This window comes from Dendropsophus ebraccatus, chromosome 5 (assembly GCF_027789765.1).
Source record: "Dendropsophus ebraccatus isolate aDenEbr1 chromosome 5, aDenEbr1.pat, whole genome shotgun sequence".
NCBI classification, from domain to species: Eukaryota; Metazoa; Chordata; class Amphibia; order Anura; family Hylidae; genus Dendropsophus; species Dendropsophus ebraccatus.
The window spans coordinates 5,860,369-5,884,641 of NC_091458.1; the positions used below are offsets into that span (position 1 = coordinate 5,860,369).

The following is a 24,273-nucleotide window of genomic DNA, read 5'->3' on the forward strand; positions in this document are numbered from 1 at the left end:
CTTTTCTCCATGCTCCATGTGGTCAGACAAGGACACAGGGCAGAGGATGTGTTAGTAACTCACCTGCCATGGCTCCAGCGGCATCCTCCTCAGCTTCCGCTCTGGCAGACGGCGCTGGGACCCGCTGGACCCGGTGGAGCCGAGTAACGTCACAGAGACCCGATGGCGTCCCCAGCAACTAGGGACACCGTGGCTCCGTGTCACTCCTAGCGGTCGCCCAGCCTGCAGCTGAACGGCATCTCACTCAGGCTGAGGGGCAGATCGCTCTACCACTCAGTCTGCAGTGTATCAGCTGAGTTGTATCTGGATTCAGGAGGCCGGACTAATAGTAGCTCATCCAGGCTCCTGATCCAGTATTAAGTCTAGTTTGTTGCCAGCCCTCATTGTTGTCTATTACTTCACACTAGTCCCAGCTCCCCTGTTCCTTTCCCAGCGTTCCCCTGTCCTAACTCTTGCTATTGTTCTGCCCTCTTGTTTGACCTTCTGCTCTCTTTCTGATTTTGTGCCGCATTGTCCATTTGGTTTTGACTTGGCTAGCTTACTATCCTCCTTTGTGTTTGTCTGTCTACGTTTTGTGTGTTCACCTACTCAGTGTAGGGACCGACTCCGTGGTTGTCCGCAGCCATTTAGGGCCGTCCGTGGCAAGTAGGCAGAGACCTTGGTTGGGGCAAGTTTCAGGGTTCACTGTCTTGTCCTTGTCTCCCCAGCCTGACAGGTTGCATCAACTTTAATCCATTTCAACTGACTGCAGGTGTGATTTAGTTATTGCCACCACCTGTTATGTGCCGCAGGTAAGTAACAGCTGCCCGTAATTACACCAATTAGAGAAGCATCACATGATTTCTCTAATGGCCCATTTACACGGAGCGATAATACGCCCAATCAAACGATTAACGATTTTGAAGTAACAATGTGTTTTTTATTTTTAAGAATTTTACGAAATAAAAAGATTTTTGTATTAAAATAAACTTTTTAAACAAATTTTCTTTCCTATCTTGTGTGCGGGCAGAGATGAGTGACAGTCACTGTGGCTGCAGCATCTCTGTATTATCTACAATGTAACTGGATGTGGTGGAGCCTGGCGCTATATCCCTGCCGGCTCCAGGGGTATACAGCAGCGGTACACTGAGCCGCTCAGCTCACAGTCATTAGGCCACATGCAGAGCTCCGCCCAGAGGTTATTATACTGGAGATGCTATATACACACTCCATTCCCTGGGATACAGTCCATGGCTTAGCAATCACTTCCTACAGCAGCACAGACTCCTTTTTTAGAGGAGAGTCCCTGTTCCTGTATGTAGTTTCCATGGAGCTTTATGTTGATGACCAGTGAGAAACAGAGGCAGGTTGCGTTGTAATAGTAGTGATGTCACGTAATGATGGTAATAGTGTCATAGTCAGGAGTGTAATAGTAGTGATGTCACGTAATGATGGTAATAGTGTCATAGTCAGGAGTGTAATAGTAGTGATGTCACGTAATGATGGTAATAGTGTCATAGTCAGGAGTGTAATAGTAGTGATGTCACGTAATGATGGTAATAGTGTCATAGTCAGGAGTGTAATAGTAGTGATGTCACGTAATGATGGTAATAGTGTCATAGTCAGGAGTGTAATAGTAGTGATGTCACGTAATGATGGTAATAGTGTCATAGTCAGGAGTGTAATAGTAGTGATGTCACGTAATGAAGTCATAGTCAGGAGTGTCAGGGAATCACTATAGTAACTAAAGCCGATCATCCTCTGTATCATGGGGAACCATTTCCCTTCTCGTATCGGTAATTGATGAAAATGAAAAATTACCTGACTCTTACTGTATCTCATATCTAGGCTTGAGGTACCCAACTGTATCTCATCTTGTATCTAGGCTGTAGGTACCCAACTGGATCTCATCTTGTATTTAAGCTAGAAGTGGCCAACTGTATCTCATCTTGTATCCAAGCTAGAGGTGCCCAACTGTATCTCACCTTGTATCCAAGCTAGAGGTGCCCAACTGTATCTCACCTTGTATCCAAGCTAGAGGTGCCCAACTGTATCTCACCTTGTATCCAAGCTAGAGGTGCCCAACTGTATCTCATCTTGTATCCAAGCTAGAGGTGCCCAACTGTATCTCATCTTGTATCCAAGCTAGAGGCGCCCAACTGTATCTCATCTTGTAAGGACTTTGCCCGTGAGGTTTAACCCTCATAAACGGCGGGGGAGGAGGGACACATGGTATCCTGTCAACATGACTACTACAACTGATGATCTGCGTGATCTACCTAAAAAAGAGCCGGTTGAGTTAGACTTCTCCACCATTTGTCTTTCCTGAATCTGTCCCTGAATTATTCCATTGACTCTAATGCAGCTTCAGTTTATTATTCATCTTTTGATGATGCTATCACGTTGTTGCAGTGTATGGGGCCCGGGTCTTTGTTAGCAAAGGCCGATATTAAAGCGGCCTTTAGATTGTTGTCGGTGAGCCCTTCAGGCTGTAATTTGCTTGGTTTTGCATTCAATAACATGTTCTATTATGATAGATGCTTGCCTATGGGTTTCTCCATATCATGCACATATTTCGAACGTTATTTCACCTTTTTGGAATAGGAGCTGTGTGAAGTGTCCGGCTTTCATCATTCCGTGCACTACCTGGATGACTTCCTTTTTATGGGTCCAAGGGATACTTCTATGTGCAGTGATTTGTTATATACTTTCCAGGCTATTTGTAGCCATTTTGGTATTCGTTTGGCTCATGAATAGACTGTCCATCCATGAACTGAATTGTTTTTTTTAGATATCACCATAGACTGGAATGGAATGTAATTTGCCGAGTGATAAGGTGTTGAAGACGACGTTGGCTATCCGGGAGCTTTTAGGTCGCAAGAAGGTTTTCTTGAAGGACATTCAGAGATTGGTAGGTTTATTGAATTTTTGTACCAGGTTTATTCCAATGGGCAGGGTATTTTGCAAACGTTTTTATGCTGCATTGAAAGGTTGGAAATCTTCTTGTTGTCACTTCTCCGATGCGGGTGGATCTGCAGTTGTGGTTGTCTTTCTTGACCAACTTTAATGGTCGATGTTGTTGGCAGGATGAATTTATAAGCTCTCCTGCTTTTAATTTGTTTATTGGTTATGGTGCGATTTACTGGGTTCTTGCAGGCGCCACTAAGAATATTGTTCTCTTGGAGTTATTTCCTGTATTAGTATACAAAAGAAAGGTGGGAGCTACTGTAGATCTATATATGAGATGCTGCCCATGTCCTGATTACAGAACATATACACAACAACAAAGAAGGACAATAAATGGCGCACCCACAATCATGTAATTAATAAATGCAATATCTTTATTATCAAAACATATAAACAAAACAGCAAATGGACAAACACTTAAAAACACCTAAAAACCCAATACGGGTAAACCATTACAGGGAGTGCCTCCCACCGCAGCCCCAAAAAAGCAAATGACTACCAGGCCCTGTATGCCATCTGATCGGATGGATATCAAACCTGACTACTCCAAATGTATTCCTCCTAAAGTGCACGTGCTCACAAAAAATATGTCAATAAATAGATAAATCAATAATCACATTTGAAATATAAATAATTCATAAGCCAATTCATGAACATATCCAAAAAAGTGACCAAGTGCTAAACCGCCCTATCACTAGAGAGTCAAGGTTGAATCAATAAAAATATAGTCACATATCACCCAGGGCTCTGGAATGGGGCTCCGGTCTGCAAACCCTACGTGTATCGTCACATCACGCGACTTACTGCCTCATTGACCAATCAGCTCCCTCTGTTTGACGTGATTTGGGCCCCCTGGGAGGCTTATTGTCTGCGTTCTGGCCTACCTACCTTAACAACTCCTGGCATTGGATAGCTGATCTGACTTTGTTATCCCTTTCCCCACCCTATCCTTGTGTCCTCTTCCGTTATGTGTGTCTTCATGTTTTGTCCTCCTAGTTTTTAATGTGGGGTTGTGTTTTGAGTTACTTAATTGTTACTTTTATCTGCTACTGGTTGGTGACATGATGTTTACTTGGTTTCTGTTTATTATACATCAGCCTGTGCTGCCTTTCCTGCCATCGATTGGTTCTGTTCTTTTTGGCAGGCTATGTTCCATGTTCTATGTTCTATGTTGGCAGGCAGTTCCATTCGCCCTGTGTCTCCAGGGGCATTATTTATGCACATTGACGGTTCTCCTCTAACAAGAGTTCAGTTTAATGCGGTCCTTAAAAAAGCCATGAAACACATAGGTTTAGCCGACATGAAATTCTCTTCCCACTTCTTCAGGGTTGATGCGGCTACTGAGCCTGCGACATTGGGATTGTCGGAATCTGTTATTAAGAGGTCGCTGGTGCTCTCAACGCTATCGTATGTATGTTCATCCTAATTTGCTGGTTTAACAATTCTCTTTTATTTTAAATTTGCATCAAGGGCCTTCTATGGTCAGGAGTATTGGACAAAATTAGTAAGTTGAGGGACGTCTGGGCCAGCCCTCATATTCTCATACTTCATGTAGCCGGTAATCATTTAGGTAAAGTAAGAACATTAGAATTGCTGTTTAATAAGAAAAAAGTTTTATTTGTTTTGGAAGACTGGTTTCCTGGTTTGAGTATTCAGAAATTATTCCGAAATTATCGTGATTTTCAAAAAATTTTACATTCTTGAACAAAATACGCAAGCCATTCAATAAGGCCATGGAGAGGTTCCTGCCTGTCCTGGAGGGAATTTCCTACCGCCACATTGACTTGGAGGATGCTCTTCCTGGTTTCTTCAGGGATGATTTGGTGCATTTAACCGATATTGGTAATGATATTTTACATGTTGGTTGGCTGTTTCTTGACATGTTTCATATATCTGTTGGAAGGAACGAGGGGATGTTGATCGTTCCTTCTTCTGAGTGACTTTAAAATAAAGAATAAAAAAAAAAATGGCTGCGGTGTTTTGGGGGAGGCCATGTGTCTTGATCACATGGCCTTGGTGGGGTGGTTAGTCTCCTGAATTAATAGGGTGGACATGTCTTGTTGTGGTTATTGGTATTTTATTTATGTAATTAATAAAAGAATGGTTTTATTTAGTTTACTTATGCCTCTATTGTCAAAAATGAGAGGAGAAAGGATAAGAGAGAGCGAGAAAAGAGAGATGGAGAAGAAGCATAAGAGGAAAAAGAAGAGCAGGGGAATAGGGAGGGAAAGATGATCTCGGACGCCTGTCCCAAAACGCGTCCCATGGCTCCCACACCGAATTAAATTTTTCAATTGTATTGTTCAAAGTCGCCGTGATTCCATGCTGCGGACATCCCTGATTCGTGTCAGCAGATCCAGCGAAGATGGGGGGGAGGTACTCTTCCAGTTAAGGGAGATGAGGCATTTGGCAGCCGTGAGGACTGTATCTCATCTTGTATCTAGGCTAGAGGCGTCCAGCTGTATGTCATCTTGTATCTAGGCTCGAGGCGTCCAGCTGTATCTCATCTTGTACACAGACAAAAAGACAAATTTGGTCAGCTCTCCTAGAACACCATTCACACTAGGCAGGAGCACGTTGCTATGGCTGAAGTTGCAAACACACAAAAACACAGAAAAATGTAACAGCTCACCGCAACTGCAAGATACAGACCCACCATAGACATGAAAATAGTTAAAAGCAGCAACTATTTGCAAATGGTAACCAAGAGCCTCATTATTTGTTTCTTATGGTATAAGACAGATCTTGCATGCCCAGAGCATAGGCATATTACATGCCATGGAGAGGCCATAGTACAGTGTAAGATCTGCCCTGGTATAAGGGCCACCTTATCGTGGTGGAGGTGCCCAACTGTATCTCATCTTGTATCCAGAATAGAGGTGTCCAACTGTATCTCATCTTGTATCCAGGCTGGAGGTGCCCAACTGTATCTCATCTTGTATCCAGGATAGAGGTGCCCAACTGTATCTCATCTTGTATCCAGGATAGAGGTGTCCAACTGTATCTCATCTTGTATCCAGGCTGGAGGTGCCCAACTGTATCTCATCTTGTATCCAGGCTGGAGGTGCCCAACTGTATTTTATCTTGTATCCAGGCTGGAGGTGCCCAACTGTATCTCATCTTGTATCCAGGCTGGAGGTGCCCAACTGTATCTCATCTTGTATCCAGGCTGGAGGTGCCCAACTGTATCTCATCTTGTATCCAGGATAGAGGTGCCCAACTGTATCTCATCTTGTATCCAGGCTGGAGGTCCCCAACTGTATCTCATCTTGTATCCAGGCTAGAGGTGCCCAACTGTATCTCATCTTGTATCCAGGATAGAAGTCTCCAACTGTATCTCATCTTGTATCCAGGCTGGAGGTGCCCAACTGTATCTCTTCTTGTATCCAGGATAGAAGTCTCCAACTGTATCTCTTCTTGTATCCAGGATAGAGGTGCCCAACTGTATATCGTCTTGTATCCAAACTAGAGGTGGCAACAACTTAATTATTTTTTTTGGTCAGTGTCTGTGCTTCCTATGTAAAAAATGGCCTCTCATTCGGATTCCTGTCAGTGTGACCATGCGGGGGCGTTATTACTTGTGCTGCTATAGATAGTTCCCTATAGAGAGCGGATTGATTAACTATCCGAGGACTGAGGGACAGTCGTATCTTCTCATGTAGGTTGAAGCTGACTCCTCCCACCCATGTGACTGATCACATGACTGTGACATCACCAAAGGTCCTTTACACACCCGGAATCTTCTTTATACAGAGAGGTAAGTGATGAGACTTCTTTATATTTCTTATTATATTATGTAAAGTATCTATATAGTGTATAACTATAGTGTGTATTATATATAGTGTATATCTATAGTGTGTATTATATATAGTGTATATCTATAGTGTGTGTATTATATATAGTGTATATCTATAGTGTGTGTATTATATATAGTGTATATCTATAGTGTGTATTATATATAGTTTATAACTATAGTGTGTATTATATATAGTGTATATCTATAGTGTGTGTATTATATATATAGTGTATATCTATAGTGTGTGTATTATATATAGTGTATATCTATAGTGTGTGTATTATATATAGTGTATATCTATAGTGTGTGTATTATATATAGTGTATATCTATAGTGTGTATTATATATAGTGTATAACTATAGTGTGTATTATATATAGTGTATATCTATAGTGTGTATTATATATAGTGTATAACTATAGTGTGTATTATATATATAGTGTATATCTATAGTGTGTATTATGTATAGTGTATATCTATAGTGTGTGTATTATATATAGTGTATATCTATAGTGTGTGTATAATATATAGTGTATATCTATAGTGTGTATTATATATAGTGTATATCTATAGTGTGTGTATTATATATAGTGTATATCTATAGTGTGTGTATTATATATAGTGTATATCTATAGTGTGTATTATATATAGTGTATATCTATAGTGTGTGTATTATATATAGTGTATATCTATAGTGTGTATTATATATAGTGTCTATCTATAGTGTGTATTATATATAGTGTGTATTATATGTAGTTATATAATAACTTGTATATATAGTGATAAATAGTTTTATATCAGTCACCGTACCCTCCTGTAACCAGACGTTTTCTCTGACAGGCGATGGTCCCCCACATCAGTGACCCCCCAAGGCTGGAGAAGGCGGGAGACATGATGGCGGCCAGGATATTAGAGCTCACCCTAGAGATAATCCACCTCATCACCGGAGAGGTGAGCCATGCGTCACATCCCCTCCCTCTTATCCCTATAGATAATACAGGGAGATGACTGGAGAGGGGAAGGATTGTTAGACTCTCTGTAGTGATCAGTGTCTCACCATACACAGGATTACACAGTAGTGAAGAAGTGGTGTGGTGAGTGTGTGGCGCCCCCTGTGTCAGGAGGCTGGAGCAGCAGCCCCATCACAGATCCTCCACCTCCATCACTGATCCATGAGCAGAAGATCCTAGAACTGACCACCAGGATGACTGAGCTCCTGACTGGAGAGGTGAGCAATGCTGCTGGGAATGCTGGGACATAGAACACCAAGGTGGGAGGTGTCTGGAGGATGACGGCATCATTGTGTGTGTCAGGTTCCTATAAGGTGTCAGGACGTCACCGTCTATTTCTCCATGGAGGAGTGGGAGTATGTAGAAGGACACAAGGATGTGTACAAGGAGGCCATGATGGAGGATCAGCCGCCCCTCACATCACCGGGTAAGAGGAGACATCCTGATTCTAGAGGAGACCAGGGGGGAGGGGCACCTGGACCCCCATCATCCCTCATCACATATACACAATGTACTCAGTCCCTGTGTCTTCCCTATAGATGGATCCAGGAGGAGAAATCCAGCAGCAGAGAGATGTCCCCGTCCTGTATATTTCCGGGATTGTCCAGAGGATCAACAGGTAGATGAGACGTCTGTAAATCCTCTATAGATGGATGGGATGACACTGTATACTATACATCCTTGGCAGCAGGGCAGTATACGCTCTATGGCTGGGTTCGCGGATACTGATGGTTTCTGGGTCTATAAAGGATTGTGATAAACTTCCATCTCTTTGTACGTCCTCTTGTCTGTTCTGATACCAGCTGGTTAGATGTGAAGTTCTGTAGTGTAAATCATAGACTGAATATCAGCTCAATGCCGGTCAGCTTCCTCTAAAGCCGACAGAATACCGTTCTGTGCTGAGCGAGTCACCTACACACATAGCAGGGGTATAGGTATAGCAGTATATAGGTATAGCAGCAATACAGTGTAACTAGTTGTAGAATATGACGTTCACTCCTGGTCATCAGGTTCCTGTGACGGGAGGAAGAGTATTAGTTGTTGACTATACATTACTGGTGTGGTTGTCACCATGATATTTCACGGTCTTAGTGACAGATTGTGGTCGTGTTTTGAGCAGATGAGTTTTGGAAGATGCATATTTTTTCCATAGCCTAATATAATAGGTGATGTTTAATGTGACTGTGACTTTTTTTTTTTTTTAAATCAGATAATTTTTTATTGACATTTTCATTGCAGTATAGACAGGCATGAAAGACACATTGAACATATACTTCAATGCATGGTACATTAACAAATACAAACAGTAGAGGTACAGTTGATATCCAATACAAGGTATGCCCTATACCCACAAGGAGATGTTAGCAGTGGCTGCAATGAATCCACCATTTTCTACATTTTCCTCCCAACTAACAAAAACAAACAAAGTAACTTGCATATGTGCACACCTCATTATTTCTGTCGTGTCACACAACACCCTGTGTCAGTTTAACCATAGACCATTAGGAACCCCCCCCCCCTTGGAAAATTTAGTTGAGGAACCTGCCACAGGACTTCTGCCGCCCTCACTATGAACATCCAGTTTCTCCCCCCACAGGCACTACACACACGTATACAGATGAATGATAGACATCCCCGTTCCATCCCATAGCGTACCGGGTATTTAAGGGAGATGTACAATCATGCCTACTGTTCACCTATACCACTCCGTTACCTAGCCATCGCAGCAATAAACTGTTGAAATGGATTTCTACATGTTTGCAGTAATATCCTGGTCGGGACACCTGGTGCGTCCAGCCACCTCCCCCATATTTGTTCAAACTTACGTAGACATTTTCTCTTAACATATACCCCTCTCTCCAGTCGGACGATGGTATTCATTCTAGATAAGAGCTCAGGTATGGTAGGCGGTTCTTTTTGGATCCATTTAGAAGCCACACACTTGCGCGCCTGAAATAGTATCCTCTGAATCCCCAACACCGTGTAATCATCCAACTGCATGGTACTCAGCATTCCCAGAATAAAATATTGCGGCGCCAATGTTATAGAAATACCAAAGACCTGGTGGATAATATCTTTCACCCCCCTCCAATAAGAGTCCAATACCCGGCAGTCCCAAAACATGTGGATTATGTGTGCGTCCTCTGCATCACACCTGGGACATTTAGACGTTGGTCGATACCCTATCTTGTGCATGATATACGGGGTTTTGTAAACTCTATGCAACAAAAAGAGCTGTGGCATCCGCTGAGCCTCACAAAGGGACAGTAATGGAACCGTTTCCAACACCTCCCTCCATTGAGAATCATCGATAGGCCCTATATCCTGAACCCATTTGTCCCTGATTGTTAGAGGAGCTGCATTAAGTTTGGACTGAAACAGTGAGGTATACGCAGAGGATATAGCCCCTCGCAATGTCCCCTTTTCCCCTACCGCATCTAAAAGGTGATGAGATGAGAATGTTAGAGGTGTTAGGGCATGTTGGGCCTGTAGGGCATGACGGATCTGTAAGTATTTATGGAACATTACATTGGTAAATAGAAAGGTTTCTTTGAGAAGATCAAAGGAGATAATGGAGCCGTCCCTCCATACTTGTGGTACAAAGTAAATTCCCGCATTTTTCCATGGGGAGAAACCCTCTAGCCGAAACAATTCTGGCAGCTGCGGGTTTCTCCATAGCGGTGTAAAATTAGTGAACCCAGATATGCCCAATATTAATTTAGTTTGACTCCAGACTTTGCTCAACAACCGCAAAGTAGGCATAAACCTACCCCGACCCATAACACAGGCCATGTCTATCGCAGCCACAGGTGGTGCATGCCCAGTTAACCAGGATACCATCCGGCCCGCTACTCCTATCCCCTCTGTTTGCCCCCACCCTTTCATGTGCTGCAATTGGGCTGCTATAAAATATATATAGGGGTCAGGTATTGCTAGGCCACCGTCGGCCTTAGGCCTTTGGAGTGTGTCCAGCTTGATTCTAGCCGCCTTTTTCTGCCATATAAGCTCTCTAAACAGGGTATTGATTTTCTTAAAATATTTAGTCGGAATCCAAAGGGGAGCATTGTGCAAAATATAAAGTAATTGTGGCATGAGCACCATTTTGATAAGGTTACCCCGTCCAACTGTTGACAAGGGTAAGCGGCACCATGCATCCACTTTAGTTGCGCTTTTACGGAGAATGGGCACTAAATTATCCTGGATATAATCTCCCACTCTCACTGACACCACCACCCCCAAATACCGGAAGCGTTCCACCCGTTGTAGAGGAACCTGAGGGGACCCAAGTGAGGATAGTGGAGCCGTCAGGGGCATCACTACAGATTTATCCCAATTTATGGTCAATCCTGACCTAGAGCCGAACTGAGTAATAATATTCATAATAGGGCCAATGGAGTTATCATAATCATCCGTGTATAACAACATGTCATCTGCATATAGGGAAATTTTCTCTTCCAATCCCCCCCCTCCCCCCCAAGGGAACCCTTTTATATCAGTGGATGAGCGGATCAGGCAAGCCAGGGGCTCCACCGCAATCGCAAACAAAAGGGGCGACAGCGGGCAGCCCTGTCTGGTCCCCCTGTGTAAACTAAAGCTGTCTGACAGCCCCCCATTAGCCCGCACCCGCGCTATTGGGTCTACATATAACAATCTAACCCATTTTATAAATCCCTCTCCCAAGCCCATTTTCCCCATCACGGCCCAAAGATAGTCCCACTCGACGCTGTCAAAAGCTTTGGCAGCGTCGAGGGAGAGAATGGCTGCCCTCCCACCTCCCCCTCCCCCGTGTGCCTGAAGATTCAGGTAGAGCCTTCTAATGTTCTGGGATGTAGATCTGTTGGGCATAAAGCCGGATTGGTCAGGGTGGATGAGATTGTCTATAACCGATGTAAGTCGATCCGCCAGTGCCCGTGCTAGGAGTTTAACATCAGCTGTCAATAAGGATATAGGCCTGTATGAATCGGGGCTGGTAGGGTCTTTACCTGGTTTTGGGAGGACTACGATAATGGCTTCCCTCTGCGACTGGGCTAGGCTACCAGTTTGTAATGCCTCGTTAAAAGTTTCCAGGAGCTGTGGGAGAAGGATCTCACCATGTTTCTTATAAAATTCACCCGGTAGCCCATCCCCCCCTGGCGCTTTTTCATTCGCTAAAGACTGTAAAGACCTTTCCAACTCTTCCAGTGTCAGCGGTTCATCCAACATGCGGGTTTGCTCAGCGGACAGAGAAGGCAAATCTATATTTGCCACGTATTCCCCTATACCTTCCTTGTCAGATGAAGACAACCTGGAGGCATACAATGACTTATAGAACTCATATAGGCATTCCAGGATATCTGCATCATTCGACACCAATCCCTTCTCAGATGACACCAATTCGGCTATATGCGGGGAGCCTGATTGTGCCCTGATAACCATTGCGAGCATGTGCCCAGCACTTTCCCCCTCTTGATAATGCGCCTGCTTACTAAAGAAGCGCTTGTTATCAGCCGCATTAGCTTGGTGATCTTTAAGCAATTTCTGTGCCTCCTCCCAGTTGCTCAGGTGTTGTGCAGAGGGGTCAGATATATATTCAGCTTCAGTTTCTACCACCCTACGCTCACAGGAGGCCAGCATTGCTCGCGATTTGTTTTTATGTCTACTAATCTTCTGAATGTAGAGTCCTCGAACGTATGCTTTCATAGCGTCCCATACAGTGGTTCTGGAGGAAGAGCCTATGTTATGTGCAAAGAATTCGCTAATAGCTGCCCCCATTGACCCATCTGTGTCAACTAGCTGTAGCCAAAAGGGATTTAGACGCCATACAGGTCCCGCCCCAGGTGGTCTATAACCCCACTGTAACTGAACATGTAATGGGGAGTGGTCTGATAAGCTACGTGGAAGATAGGACACACTGTGTACATAGGGCAGGAGCCCAATACTGCCAACAGCCAAGTCTATACGGGAGAGGGAACGATGTGAACTGGAGTAACAGGAGTACTGTCTTATTGTTGGGTTGCGTATCCTCCACAGGTCCGTCAGACCGGCCTCCTCAAGGGCTCTAGCCATAGGGGTTGGTGTTGCCGATAGCGAGGTAGGGTCGGGAGCAAATTTATCCAGACTAGGGATTAGCAAATTATTAAAATCGCCGATTATCAGTATCGGCAGGGGGGGAAGCCCTGACAGCACCCCCAGTACCCTTTTCAGGACAGAGCCGTTATATGGGGGAGGTATATAAAGTGCTACTATCACAAAGGATATTCTATAAATTGTACACTGCAAGCACACAAATCTCCCATCCGTGTCCACATGGGAAAACTGGCATGTAAATGGAAGATCCTTGTGGATAAGCACCGATACCCCTCTAGAGTAGGTAGTGTGCACCGAATGGTAAGTGTGCGATATCCACCTGCGCTTAAGGACGGAAGTAGTGTCTTTAGTTAAGTGTGTCTCAGATAGAACTATGATGCCCGGCAGATAGGCTTTTAGAGCAGAGAAAATGGCACATCGTTTGGTAGCATCCCCCAGCCCCCTGACGTTCCAAGCTGTAATATGTACTTTATACGCCATTAATACATATAGTGGCTATGATTGTCCCCCCAACCCATATGACCACCAGCAGTAGGGACTCTGAGGTAAGTAGCAGCATAGGTGTAAAAGTGTGTGAGAGTAGTGCAACATCTGATGACACAGTGAGGTAAAACAACCCAACCACAAACATATAACCGGTACAAAACAAAACCGCAACCAAAATGAACATTGTCTCGTATATTGAGACCATGAGGCACCTGAGGTTCATAGGTCAGTGAAGAAAGTCACTGATCTCGGCCGCACTATTCGGGGAAGCAGGTCGCTCAGTCAACCTACTACTCCGCGTGCCCGATAGCTGCCCGCCTATTTTACATATTGATGTAAGATAGCCCATAAGGTGAGTAGTCAATAACTAAGAAACAAATATACGATAGTCAGGATATAACAGAACAGTATCCCTAAGTAACCTGTCCAGAAGTATGCGCAGAAAGATCCAAGGGCTTCGGCATCCCAGTAAAGTTCAGTTGTTCCTGCTATCTTGCTTAATACGCCGTTCATTACTGTCGAGCCATTCCAGCGCATTTCTCGGGCTTTCAAACATGTGCACAGAGCCCAGAGCAACGATGCGCAATTTAGCAGGGTAAAGCATAGAGTAAACCACATTGAGTGCACGCAGCCGCTTTTTAATGTCCAGGAACTGGGCTCTTCTCCTCTGCACCTCCGCAGAGAAATCAGGGAAGATAGAAACCTTGCTTCCGTTTATGGTCAGGTCTCGGCAGTCTCTGGCAGCCCTCAATATGGCGTCCCTATCCCGGAAATGCAGGACCTTAATCAGGATTGGTCTGGGAGGCGCCCCTGGTGGTGGCTCCCGGAACGGCACCCTGTGTGCCCTCTCAATAGCAAATAGATGAGACAGTTTGTCTTTCGCAATTTTCTCCTTAAACCAGCTCTCAAAGTATATAACTGGATCTCTCCCTTCTGCTCGTTCAGGGACTCCTATCAGGCGTACATTACTTCTGCGGAGTCTATTTTCTAAGTCATCAGTCTTGTCAAAGAGCAGAGAGACATCATTAATGACTCTTTTAAGATCTCTTGCCATAGGGGGCATTTGGTCTTCAATATCACTTATTCTGCTTTCAGCAGCTTTGACTCGTTCATTTGTAACTTTAAGATCTTGCCTGAGGAGCAGCATTTCCTCCTTCAGGGAGCCCATATTATTGTGCAGTGAGAGGACAGCTGTATACACATCTTTAAGCGTGGGGTCTGCTATAGCTGCACTTGCAGACTGTCCCTGAGAACAATCACCACCATCCTCTGTGGCTGCGGCTGTGGCCGAGGGCGAGGTGTCCATCTCCTCCTCATGGGCATTCCTATCATCCTCTGCCCGGGTACCCTCTACCTGCTCCTCTGTTGGGGCTGCTGTGGGACTGTGGGCATATTTCCCCAGCCTTACCGCCACTTCCCGGACCTTGTCAGCGGCCGCGGCGCCATCTTGCTTCAGTGGCGTCGCTGTGCCGGCGTCCTTTACAGCCTTCCCCCCCGTTTTCTTCGTGACCCCCATGGTAGCTGCGCACACCGGACGGTTCTGCAGGGTCTGCCAAATCGGATGCGGTGCGGTACAGGGGATTCTGCGGACTATGTCGGGTAAATAACAGGATTCAGCGGCGGGAGCTCCGGACCATGCGACCGCTTACATCTCCGCTCAGGCCACGCCCCCGTGACTGTGACTTTACATGTGCACCTGAGGGTCCTATGTGCAGTGAAGGCCGAACACCATGACATATTGGGGCAGTGCGGTAACCTAGGGGGCCAGGTGGTGTTTAGCTGGGGGCAAGATGGTGGTGTACCGCTTAGGCACTTGTTGTGGTAGTCAGGAGTAGGATGAACCGACACGTGTCCGTTAATAGGTTGGTGTAGTGCAGGTATTTGTGCAGATGAAACTTTACTGTAGAGAATCTTCTTAAAGATACAGTACGCTAAATAAAGTCTTTTTTCAGTAAAAGTGGAATACACAGAAAATACTTTTGTAGACTGGGAACCCTTCAATAAGCTGAGTACTTGGAATACTTGAGATAGGATACTCTATAAATCACAGTTTATCATTGTAGATGTTATAAATCACAACTTCTCGCTGGCGGTTAGAAAGTGTCTCTGGATACTTGGATAAACTGACTATATTTACTTGAAGTTGTAGCTAGCAGTGATGACAATGGACTGCCGGTAGGAAGAGCAGATAGGGGCCCTATTCAGACCCATAGGTACTCCGCTGAGGAAGCTTTAAAGTAACGTTACCTACGCCCATGGGTATGAACATCTTCCTAATGCTGTCTGTGAGCACTGAGTGACACAAAATCAGGGATGTAGGCTTCACCTAGTGGGTAGAGCTAGCCATTGGGGAGACCCCTAAGAAAACCAAGCAAGAGCAGTAGAGTTTTTGCCTTAAATTGTGATTACTTAACTACTGACTTAATCTTGTCTAATCTCAGAATAAAGAAACATAGCTGCCCAATGTCTATAGGGTTTTCCTGTTTACTTCTACCATAGCCTCAATGTGAGGTGCATTAGCTGGATATGATTAGGATAGGTGCTTGAAGCAGAATAACTAAGTTTTTCATAGGAATAGTCCTGCAAATGGGTCCTGGCCGCTAGGCCAGGCCCTGGAATAGGCTACAGCAGGAGCTTTCTCTTGTGTGTCGTGAGTGTGATAGTAGGGTACACCCCAGAGTCATGTGGTACAGTGAAGACTATGAGGGTGATGTGTGTCCATGACAGTGAGCATCTCCTGACTATGGAACTATCCCTGATGACAAATCCTCGCACAGATCTTTCTTTGCTTTGGTGACTTGGTCTTGTTGTCTTCTCTAATGTTATAGTGAGAGATCAGTGATTACCCCTGACTATAGTCACACCGCCCCGGACCCTCCATCTATACCAAATATGTTATCACTAGAGATGAGCGAACCTGGAGCATGCTCAAGTCCATCTGAACCCGAACTTTCAGCATTTGATTAGCGGTGGCTGCTGAAGTTAGATAAAGCCCTAAGGCTATGTGGAAATCATGGATATAGTCATTAGCTGTATCCATGTTTTCCAGACAACCTTAGAGCTTTATCCAATTTCAGCAGCCACTGCTAATCAAATGCCGAACAATCGGGTTCGAATGGACTCCAGCATGCTCGAGGTTCGCTCATCTCTAGTTATCACCCATCAGGTTTATATCCAATCACACATAGTTACACATAGTGATATATCAGTCACCGTACTCACCTGTAACCAGACGTTTTCTCTGACAGACAATGGTCAGTGACCCAACAAGGCCGGAGAAGGCGGGAGACATGATGGCGGCCAGGATATTAGAGCTCACCCTAGAGATAATCCACCTGATCACCGGAGAGGTGAGCCATGCGTCACATCCCCTCCCTCTTATCCCTATAGATAATACAGGGAGATGACTGGAGAGGGGAAGGATTGTTAGACTCTCTGTAGTGATCAGTGTCTCACCATACACAGGATTACACAGTAGTGAAGAAGTGGTGTGGTGAGTGTGTGGCGCCCCCTGTGTCAGGAGGCTGGAGCAGCAGCCCCATCACAGATCCTCCACCTCCATCACTGATCCATGAGCAGAAGATCCTAGAACTGACCACCAGGATGACTGAGCTCCTGACTGGAGAGGTGAGCAATGCTGCTGGGAATGCTGGGACATATAACACCAAGGTGGGAGGTGTCTGGAGGATGACGCCATCATTGTGTGTGTCAGGTTCCTATAAGGTGTCAGGACGTCACCGTCTATTTCTCCATGGAGGAGTGGGAGTATGTAGAAGGACACAAGGATGTGTACAAGGAGGCCATGATGGAGGATCAGCCGCCCCTCACATCACCAGGTAAGAGGAGACCTACTGACCATTACTGCCGGCACAGGCTGCCACTGGCGGACATGTTGTAGACTTATTACTGACATGTTGGGAAGCTGTCATGATATGTTCTCCTGAGGGAGATGTGAGCCCCCGGCCACTTTCATCCCCTCCCGCTACTGTTGTTCTTGGCCGTACACATAAGGTGCACACATGCTCAGTCTCTGCCTCTTAAAGGGCCAGTGCACACAGCCAGACAAATTATATTCCTGAGGAAGAAGCAACAGCCAAGCCTGTGTATAGAACAGCAGCTCCGTGTCTGCATGGTGCTATACATTACAATGGACACTATGGGAGAGATTTATCAAACATGGTGTAAAGTGACACTGGCTCAGTCGCCCCCGGCAACCAATCAGATTCCACCTTTCATTTTACAAAGAGTCTGTGAGGGATGAAAGGTGGAATCTGATTGGTTGCTAGGGGCAACTGAGCCAGTGTAACTTTACACCATGTTTGATAAATCTCCCCCTATGTGCATGTATTTGCTGGGTAAAGAGAAGAGAAGTAGGGGGAAGAAAAGTAGGTAGAACACCGGAGAGCATGGAGAGGTAACGTATGAACTTTACTATTTTATTTACAGATACACTGGCGGGCGATGATTTTAGGGCAGGACCATAAGACACGATCAGCCGATGAGTCATCCACTGATCGTTGTCTCTATTACATAGAGCGATGATCGGCCTGATTCGACAGATTATTGCTCTCTATAATAGGGACCTACGGGGTAGACTAACAGTTTGAAATGTCATCCGTACCTGTGATGTGTGTGTGTATGTATATATATATATATCCACTTATTCCTAAGGATATTGACTCTTTTATACTAAATTATCAAGGGCGGATAGTGGTGACCTCATGCTAGAGGTGGTAAGAAAGTGTTAAGGGCCCTATTCCACCGGACGATTATCGTTAAATCGTTCGAATCTAAACGATAATCGTTCGGTTGAAATGCAGTTAATGATTAACGACCGAACGAGAAATCGTTGATCGCTTTATAAGACCTGGACCTATTTTTATCGTTGCTCTTTCGCAAAACGTTAACAAATTGTTCGCATTGAATAAGATGTCATTCGGTCATTTGTAGTAGATACGAACGCAATAGCGAAGAAAAAACGATCGCAAATACGATCATAAGTAACGATTATCGTTCCATGGAAATGAGTGAACGTTTTCAGGTCTTTCGCAATAGTAGTCTGTTGAGATTGTTAATCGTTAACGATTATGCGAATGATAATCGTCCGGTGGAATAGGGCCCTAAGATGAGACTAGTGGCGGAAGAGCGAGGAGACCTCATGCTAGAGGTGGTAAGAAAGTGTAAGAGGAGACTGGTGGAGGAAGAGCGAGGAGACCTCATGCTAGAGGTGGTAAGAAAGTGTAAGATGAGACTAGTGGAGGAAGAGCGAGGAGACCTCATGCTAGAGGTGGTAAGAAAGTGTTAGAGGAGACTAGTGGAGGAAGAGCGAGGAGACCTCATGCTAGAGGTGGTAAGAAAGTGTAAGATGAGACTAGTGGAGGAAGAACGAGGAGACCTCATGCTAGAGGTGTCAAGAAAGTGTTAGAGGAGACTGGTGGAGGAAGACCGAGGAGACCTCATGCTAGAGGTGGTAAGAAAGTGTTAGAGGAGACTGGTGGAGGAAGAGTGAGGAGACCTCATGCTAGAGGTGGTAAGAAAGTGTTAGAGGAGACTGGTGGAGGAAGAGCGAGGAGACCTCATGCTAGAGGTGGTAAGAAAGTGTAAGATGAGACTAGTGGAGGAAGAGCGAGGAGACCTCATGCTAGAGGTGGTAAGAAAGTGTAAGATGAGACTGGTGGAGGAAGAGCGAGGAGACCTCATGCTAGAGGTGGTAAGAAAGTGTAAGATGAGACTGGTGGAGGAAGAGCAAGGAGACCTCATGCTAGAGGTGGTAAGAAAGTGTTAGAGGAGACTGGTGGAGGAAGAGCGAGGAGACCTCATGCTAGAGGTGGTAAGAAAATGTAAGTGGACACTAGAGGAGGAAGAGCGAGGAGACCTCATGCTAGAGGTGGTAAGAAAGTGTTAGATGAGACTAGTGGAGGAAGAACGAAGAGACCTCATGCTAGAGGTGGTAAGAAAGTGTAAGATGAGACTAGTGGAGGAAGAGCGAGGAGACATCATGCTAGAGGTGGTAAGAAAGTGTAAGATGATGAGACTAGTGGAGGAAGAGCGAGGAGACATCATGCTAGAGGTGGTAAGAAAGTGTAAGATGAGACTAGTGGAGGAAGAGCGAGGAGACCTCATGCTAGAGGTGGTAAGAAAGTGTAAAATGAGACTAGTGGAGGAAGAGCGAGGAGACCTCATGCTAGAGGTGGTAAGAAAGTGTAAGATGAGACTAGTGGAGGAAGAGCGAGGAGACCTCATGTTAGAGGTGGTAAGAAAGTGTTAGAGGAGACTGATGTAGGAAGAGCGAGGAGACCTCATGCTAGAGGTGGTAAGAAAGTGTTAGAGGAGACTAGTGGAGGAAGAGCGAGGAGACCTCATGCTAGAGGTGGTAAGAAAATGTAAGATGAGACTAGTGGAGGAAGAGCGAGGAGACCTCATGCTAGAGGTGGTAGAAAAGTGTTAGAGGAGACTGGTGGAGGAAGATCGAGGAGACCTCATGCTAGAGGTGGTAAGAAAGTGTAAGATGATGAGACTAGTGGAGGAAGAGCGAGGAGACCTCATGTTAGAGGTGGTAAGAAAATGTAAGATGAGACTAGTGGAGGAAGAGCGCGGAGACCTCATGTTAGAGGTGGTAAGAAAGTGTTAGAGGAGACTAGTGGAGGAAGAGCGAGGAGACCTCATGCTAGAGGTGGTAAGAAAGTGTAAGATGAGACTGGTGGAGGAAGAGCGAGGAGATGAAGAGATGAAACCTCATGGGTGTAATTACAAAAACTAAAGCTGTCATCTATAGATCCCGAAACATCTTGTGCAGATGCTGCGTAAATAAACGGAGGAGGCTGCACGTGTACGGACATTGGGGAGGATGGGAGTTGTAGCTGCCCAGATATTGATTTGTTTTTCGAAAATGTATTTTAAAGTTTGTTTTTTTTAATTCTAAACAGAGAATCCCAGTGATGCGGCTGATGGAGACTTCATGTTATCACTGAATTATAAAGTAGAAGATGAAGAAGTGAAGCAGCACTCCTCAGGAGAAACCCGCCGGGACCTTACTGTACATCCAGGAGGTCACAGGACAGATCTATCATATAATCCCCCTAATCATGAGGAACCTTCTCCTGACCCATCACCGGTTGTTACCACAAGGACAGATCAGAGAGACCGGAAAAGGTTTCATTGTGGTGAATGTGGGAAAGTGTTTACAAAAAGCTCAGATCTCGTAACACATAGAAGAAGTCACACAGAGGAGACTTATTCATGTTCACTATGTGGGAAATGTTTTACAGATAAGTCAGAGCTGGTGTCACATGAGAGACTGCACACAGCGGAATATCCATATTCATGCTCACGATGTGGGGAACGTTTTGCCCAGAAGGGCGTTCTTGTTAAACATCAGGAAACTCACTCAGGAAAGAGGCTGTATCCATATCTTGTTATACATGAGAAAAGTCAGACTGGAGAGAAGCTATATTCATGTTCAGAATGTGGGGAACGGTTTTCAGATGAATCAAGTTTTGCTTCACATGAAAAAATTCACACAAGTGAGAAGTCACTTTCATGTCCTGACTGTGGTAAATGTTTCCTAATGAAATCAGTTTTTCTTAGGCATCAGAGGATTCACACAGGAGAGAAGCCGTTTTCATGTTCAGAATGTGGGAAATGTTTTTCAAATAAATCAAATCTCGTTCAACATGAGAGACGGCACAGAGGAGAGAAACCATTTTCATGTTCAGTATGTGGGAAATGCTTCACATGTAAACCAGAGCTTGTAACTCATGAGAGAATTCACTCAGGTAAGAAGCCATATTCGTGTTCAGAATGTGGGAAATGTTTCGCAAATAAATCAACCTGTGTTGCACATGAGAAAAGTCACACAAGAGAGAAGCCTTATATATGTTCAGACTGTCAGAAATGTTTTAGGAGTAAATCACATCTTCTTAGACATCAGAGAATACACACAGGAGAGAAGCCGTTTTCATGTTTAGAGTGTGGTAAATGTTTTTCAAATAAATCAAGTCTTGTTAGACATCAGATACTTCACACAGAAGATAAACGTATCTGAAAGGATTATGTAGGCAGTCACAGTGTATGGCTGTAATGGGCACCGTGACACAAAACTTCTGCAAAGTGCCTGGATATGGTCTGGTCAGAGACTGGGTGTCATGGAGGGTCCGCCTGTGTCTGGAGATGGGGGAGCACAGACAGGAGGTGTAATGGAGGGGCCGCCTAGGTCTGGAGATGGGGGGGCAGAGACAGTAGGAGTAATGGAGGGGCGCCTGTGTCTGGAGATGGGGGAGCACAGACAGGAGGTGTAATGGAGGGGCCGCCTGTGTCTGGAGATGGGGGGGCAGAGACAGGAGGAGTAATGGAGGGGCCGCCTGTGTCTGGGGATGGTGCGGGCAGAGACAGGAGGAGTAATGGAGGGGCCGCCTGTGTCTGGAGATGGTGCGGGCAGAGACAGGACGTGTAATATAGGGGCCGCCTGTGTCTGGAGATGGGGGAGCAGAGACAGGAGGTGTAACGGAGGGGCCACCTGTGTCTGGAGATGGTGCGGGCAGAGACAGGAGGAGTAATGGAGGGGCCGCCTGTGTCTGGAGATGGGGGGGCAGAGACAGGAGGAGTAATGGAGGGGCCGCCTGTGTCTGGGGATGGTGCGGGCAGAGACAGGACGTGTAATATAGGGGCCGCCTGTGTCTGGAGATGGGGGGGGCAGAGACAGGAGGTGTAATGGAGGGGCTGCCTGTGTCTGGGGATGGGGGGGCAGAGACAGGAGGAGTAATGGAGGGGCCGCCTGTGTCTGGGGATGGTGCGGGCAGAGACAGGACGTGTAATATAGGGGCCGCCTGTGTCTGGAGATGGGGGGGGCAGAGACAGGAGGTGTAATGGAGGGGCCAATGGGGGGGCAGAGACAGGAGGTGCTGCAGAACTCTAATTTTACAGCAATCGGACTTTTCTAGTTGGATGCATTACTTTGTTTTTATCAAGGAGTTTTGTTAACAAAATAAAAAGATTTTTTTATTGAAAAAAAGTTTCCTTTGTTTCCCCTCTAATCTTTTGTTTTCTTTCCTATCTTGTGTGCGGGCAGCGATGAGTGACAGTCAGTGTGGCTGCAGCATCTCTGTATTGTCTACAATGTAACTGATGTGGTGGAGCCTGGCGCTATATCCCAGCCAGCTCCAGGACTATACAGCAGCAGTACACTGAGCCGCTCAGCTTAGTCATTAGGCCACATGCAGAGCTCCGCCCAGAGCGGAGATCAATGCTTTATACACACTGCACTCCCTGGGTGCTCCATTACCTGGGTGCTCCGCTCCCGGCCCAGAGACTTACTGAGTGCTGTACAGGGATACAGTCCATGGCTCAGCACTAGGGGGTTTCATTTTGTAAGGCAAACGATGAATTGTAAACTTTTTGCAGACTTTGCTTACGCCGCGAGTCTCAGTGATGTATAAGAAAAATACGCCAAATTTCAAGAGGATTGGGTAATATTTAGAGGTTGCACACTTTGATCACTTTTAGTGGTCCTGACATCCAGATCTTTCGGAAAGTTCCAAAGTCTGTGGACCTCATTTGATAAGACTTCATATACGACAATGCTGGATGAAGGAAGAACCCTTCAAGGCTTCAAGTAGAAATGATTAACTACATCCAAAATGTCCTAGAAGATGGAGGTCATCCAAGAGAAGACCACAAAGCGTTATTACTCCTGTACCGGGGAGGATTTCTTATACATGTTTGCTTTTGGCACAAGGCAATTGTAAGTCGATGGGGTCAAAAGAACGATCTGGATATGCTACAGCTTCTGAGCACCTACCCAGATGCAGATGGCCTCATGTTCTCCCTTTCCCTTCTTCCTCCTGTAACATATATAAAGGTTTCCATCATGTTCTCCCTTTCCCTTCTTCCTCCTGTAACATATATAAAGGTTTTCATCATGTCCTCCCTTTCCCTTCTTCCTCCTGTAACATATATAAAGGTTTCTATCATGTCCCCCCTTTCCCTTCTTCCTCCTGTAACATATATAAAGGTTTCCATCATGTCCTCCCTTTCCCTTCTTCCTCCTGTAAAATATATAAAGGTGTCCATAATCTCCCCCTTTCCTTTCTTCCTCCTGTAACCTATATAAAGGTTTCAATCATGTCCCCCTTTACCCTTCTTCCTCCTGTAACATATATAAAGGTTTCCATCATGTCCTCCCTTTCCCTTCTTCCTCCTGTAACATATATAAAGGTTTCCATCATGTCCCTCCTTTCCCTTCTTCCTCCTGTAACCTATATAAAGGTTTCCATCATGTCCTCCCTTTCCCTTCTTCCTCCTGTAACCTATATAAAGGTTTCCATCATGTCCTCCCTTTCCCTTCTTTCCCTCTTTTACATATATAAAAGTTTCCATAATCTCCCCCTTTCCCTTCTTCCCTCCTGTAACATAGTGTAATTTTTTCTTACCATAAATTCTCTTCCCTGTAGTCCGAAGCACCAGCACGAATAAAGAAATTCTATCTTCCCACAATGATAGGAAAGATGGTAACAATTAAAGACTTAACTGACCCCGCTTACAAAAACGTGGCCTACCCTTGGCTCCTTGTGTAATTCTAATGAAAATACATAATAAGAAAAAATTAAATAAATTGGGAGGGTAGTCCATGCTGCAGCTTAGGACTACAGGAAAGAGAATTTACAATAAACAAAAATTACACTTTCCCTTACGTCCTAAGCAGCAGCATGAATGGGGATCTGGTATGACACAAAAAGGGGGGGGGGCATTACTTATTTGCCATAACTACCGCTGTACTGAAAGTGGGTTGGTCATATGACCTAATGCAGATCTTGTGTCTTGTCAATTAATACAGAATTCGTGGACGTGGACATTGCCTTTGTAAAAGTGTGCTCTAAGAGGCTGAGATACTTAAAAGCTGGATTCCTGATAGAATACCGATATGGTCTCTATTGTCCACTTAGATAGAGTAGACTTTGAGGATTTGTAGATG

General features: G+C 45.1%; 2 protein-coding genes across 2 annotated transcripts in view; both read left to right on the top strand.

The window, feature by feature from the left end:
* LOC138792210 (zinc finger protein 850-like) overlaps positions 1-21,983 on the top strand; it is a 35,907-nt gene extending 13,924 nt beyond the window's left edge. Inside the window, exons 3-4 of the mRNA XM_069969353.1 lie at positions 1,865-1,867; positions 20,457-21,983. Coding sequence (XP_069825454.1) covers positions 1,865-1,867; positions 20,457-21,348 — 895 coding nt within the window. The 3' untranslated portion in view covers positions 21,349-21,983. The remainder of the gene's footprint in view (positions 1-1,864; positions 1,868-20,456) is intronic.
* LOC138793980 (uncharacterized) overlaps positions 1-24,273 on the top strand; it is a 112,540-nt gene that overhangs the window by 23,957 nt on the left and 64,310 nt on the right. The gene's annotated exons all lie outside the window — the stretch shown is intronic.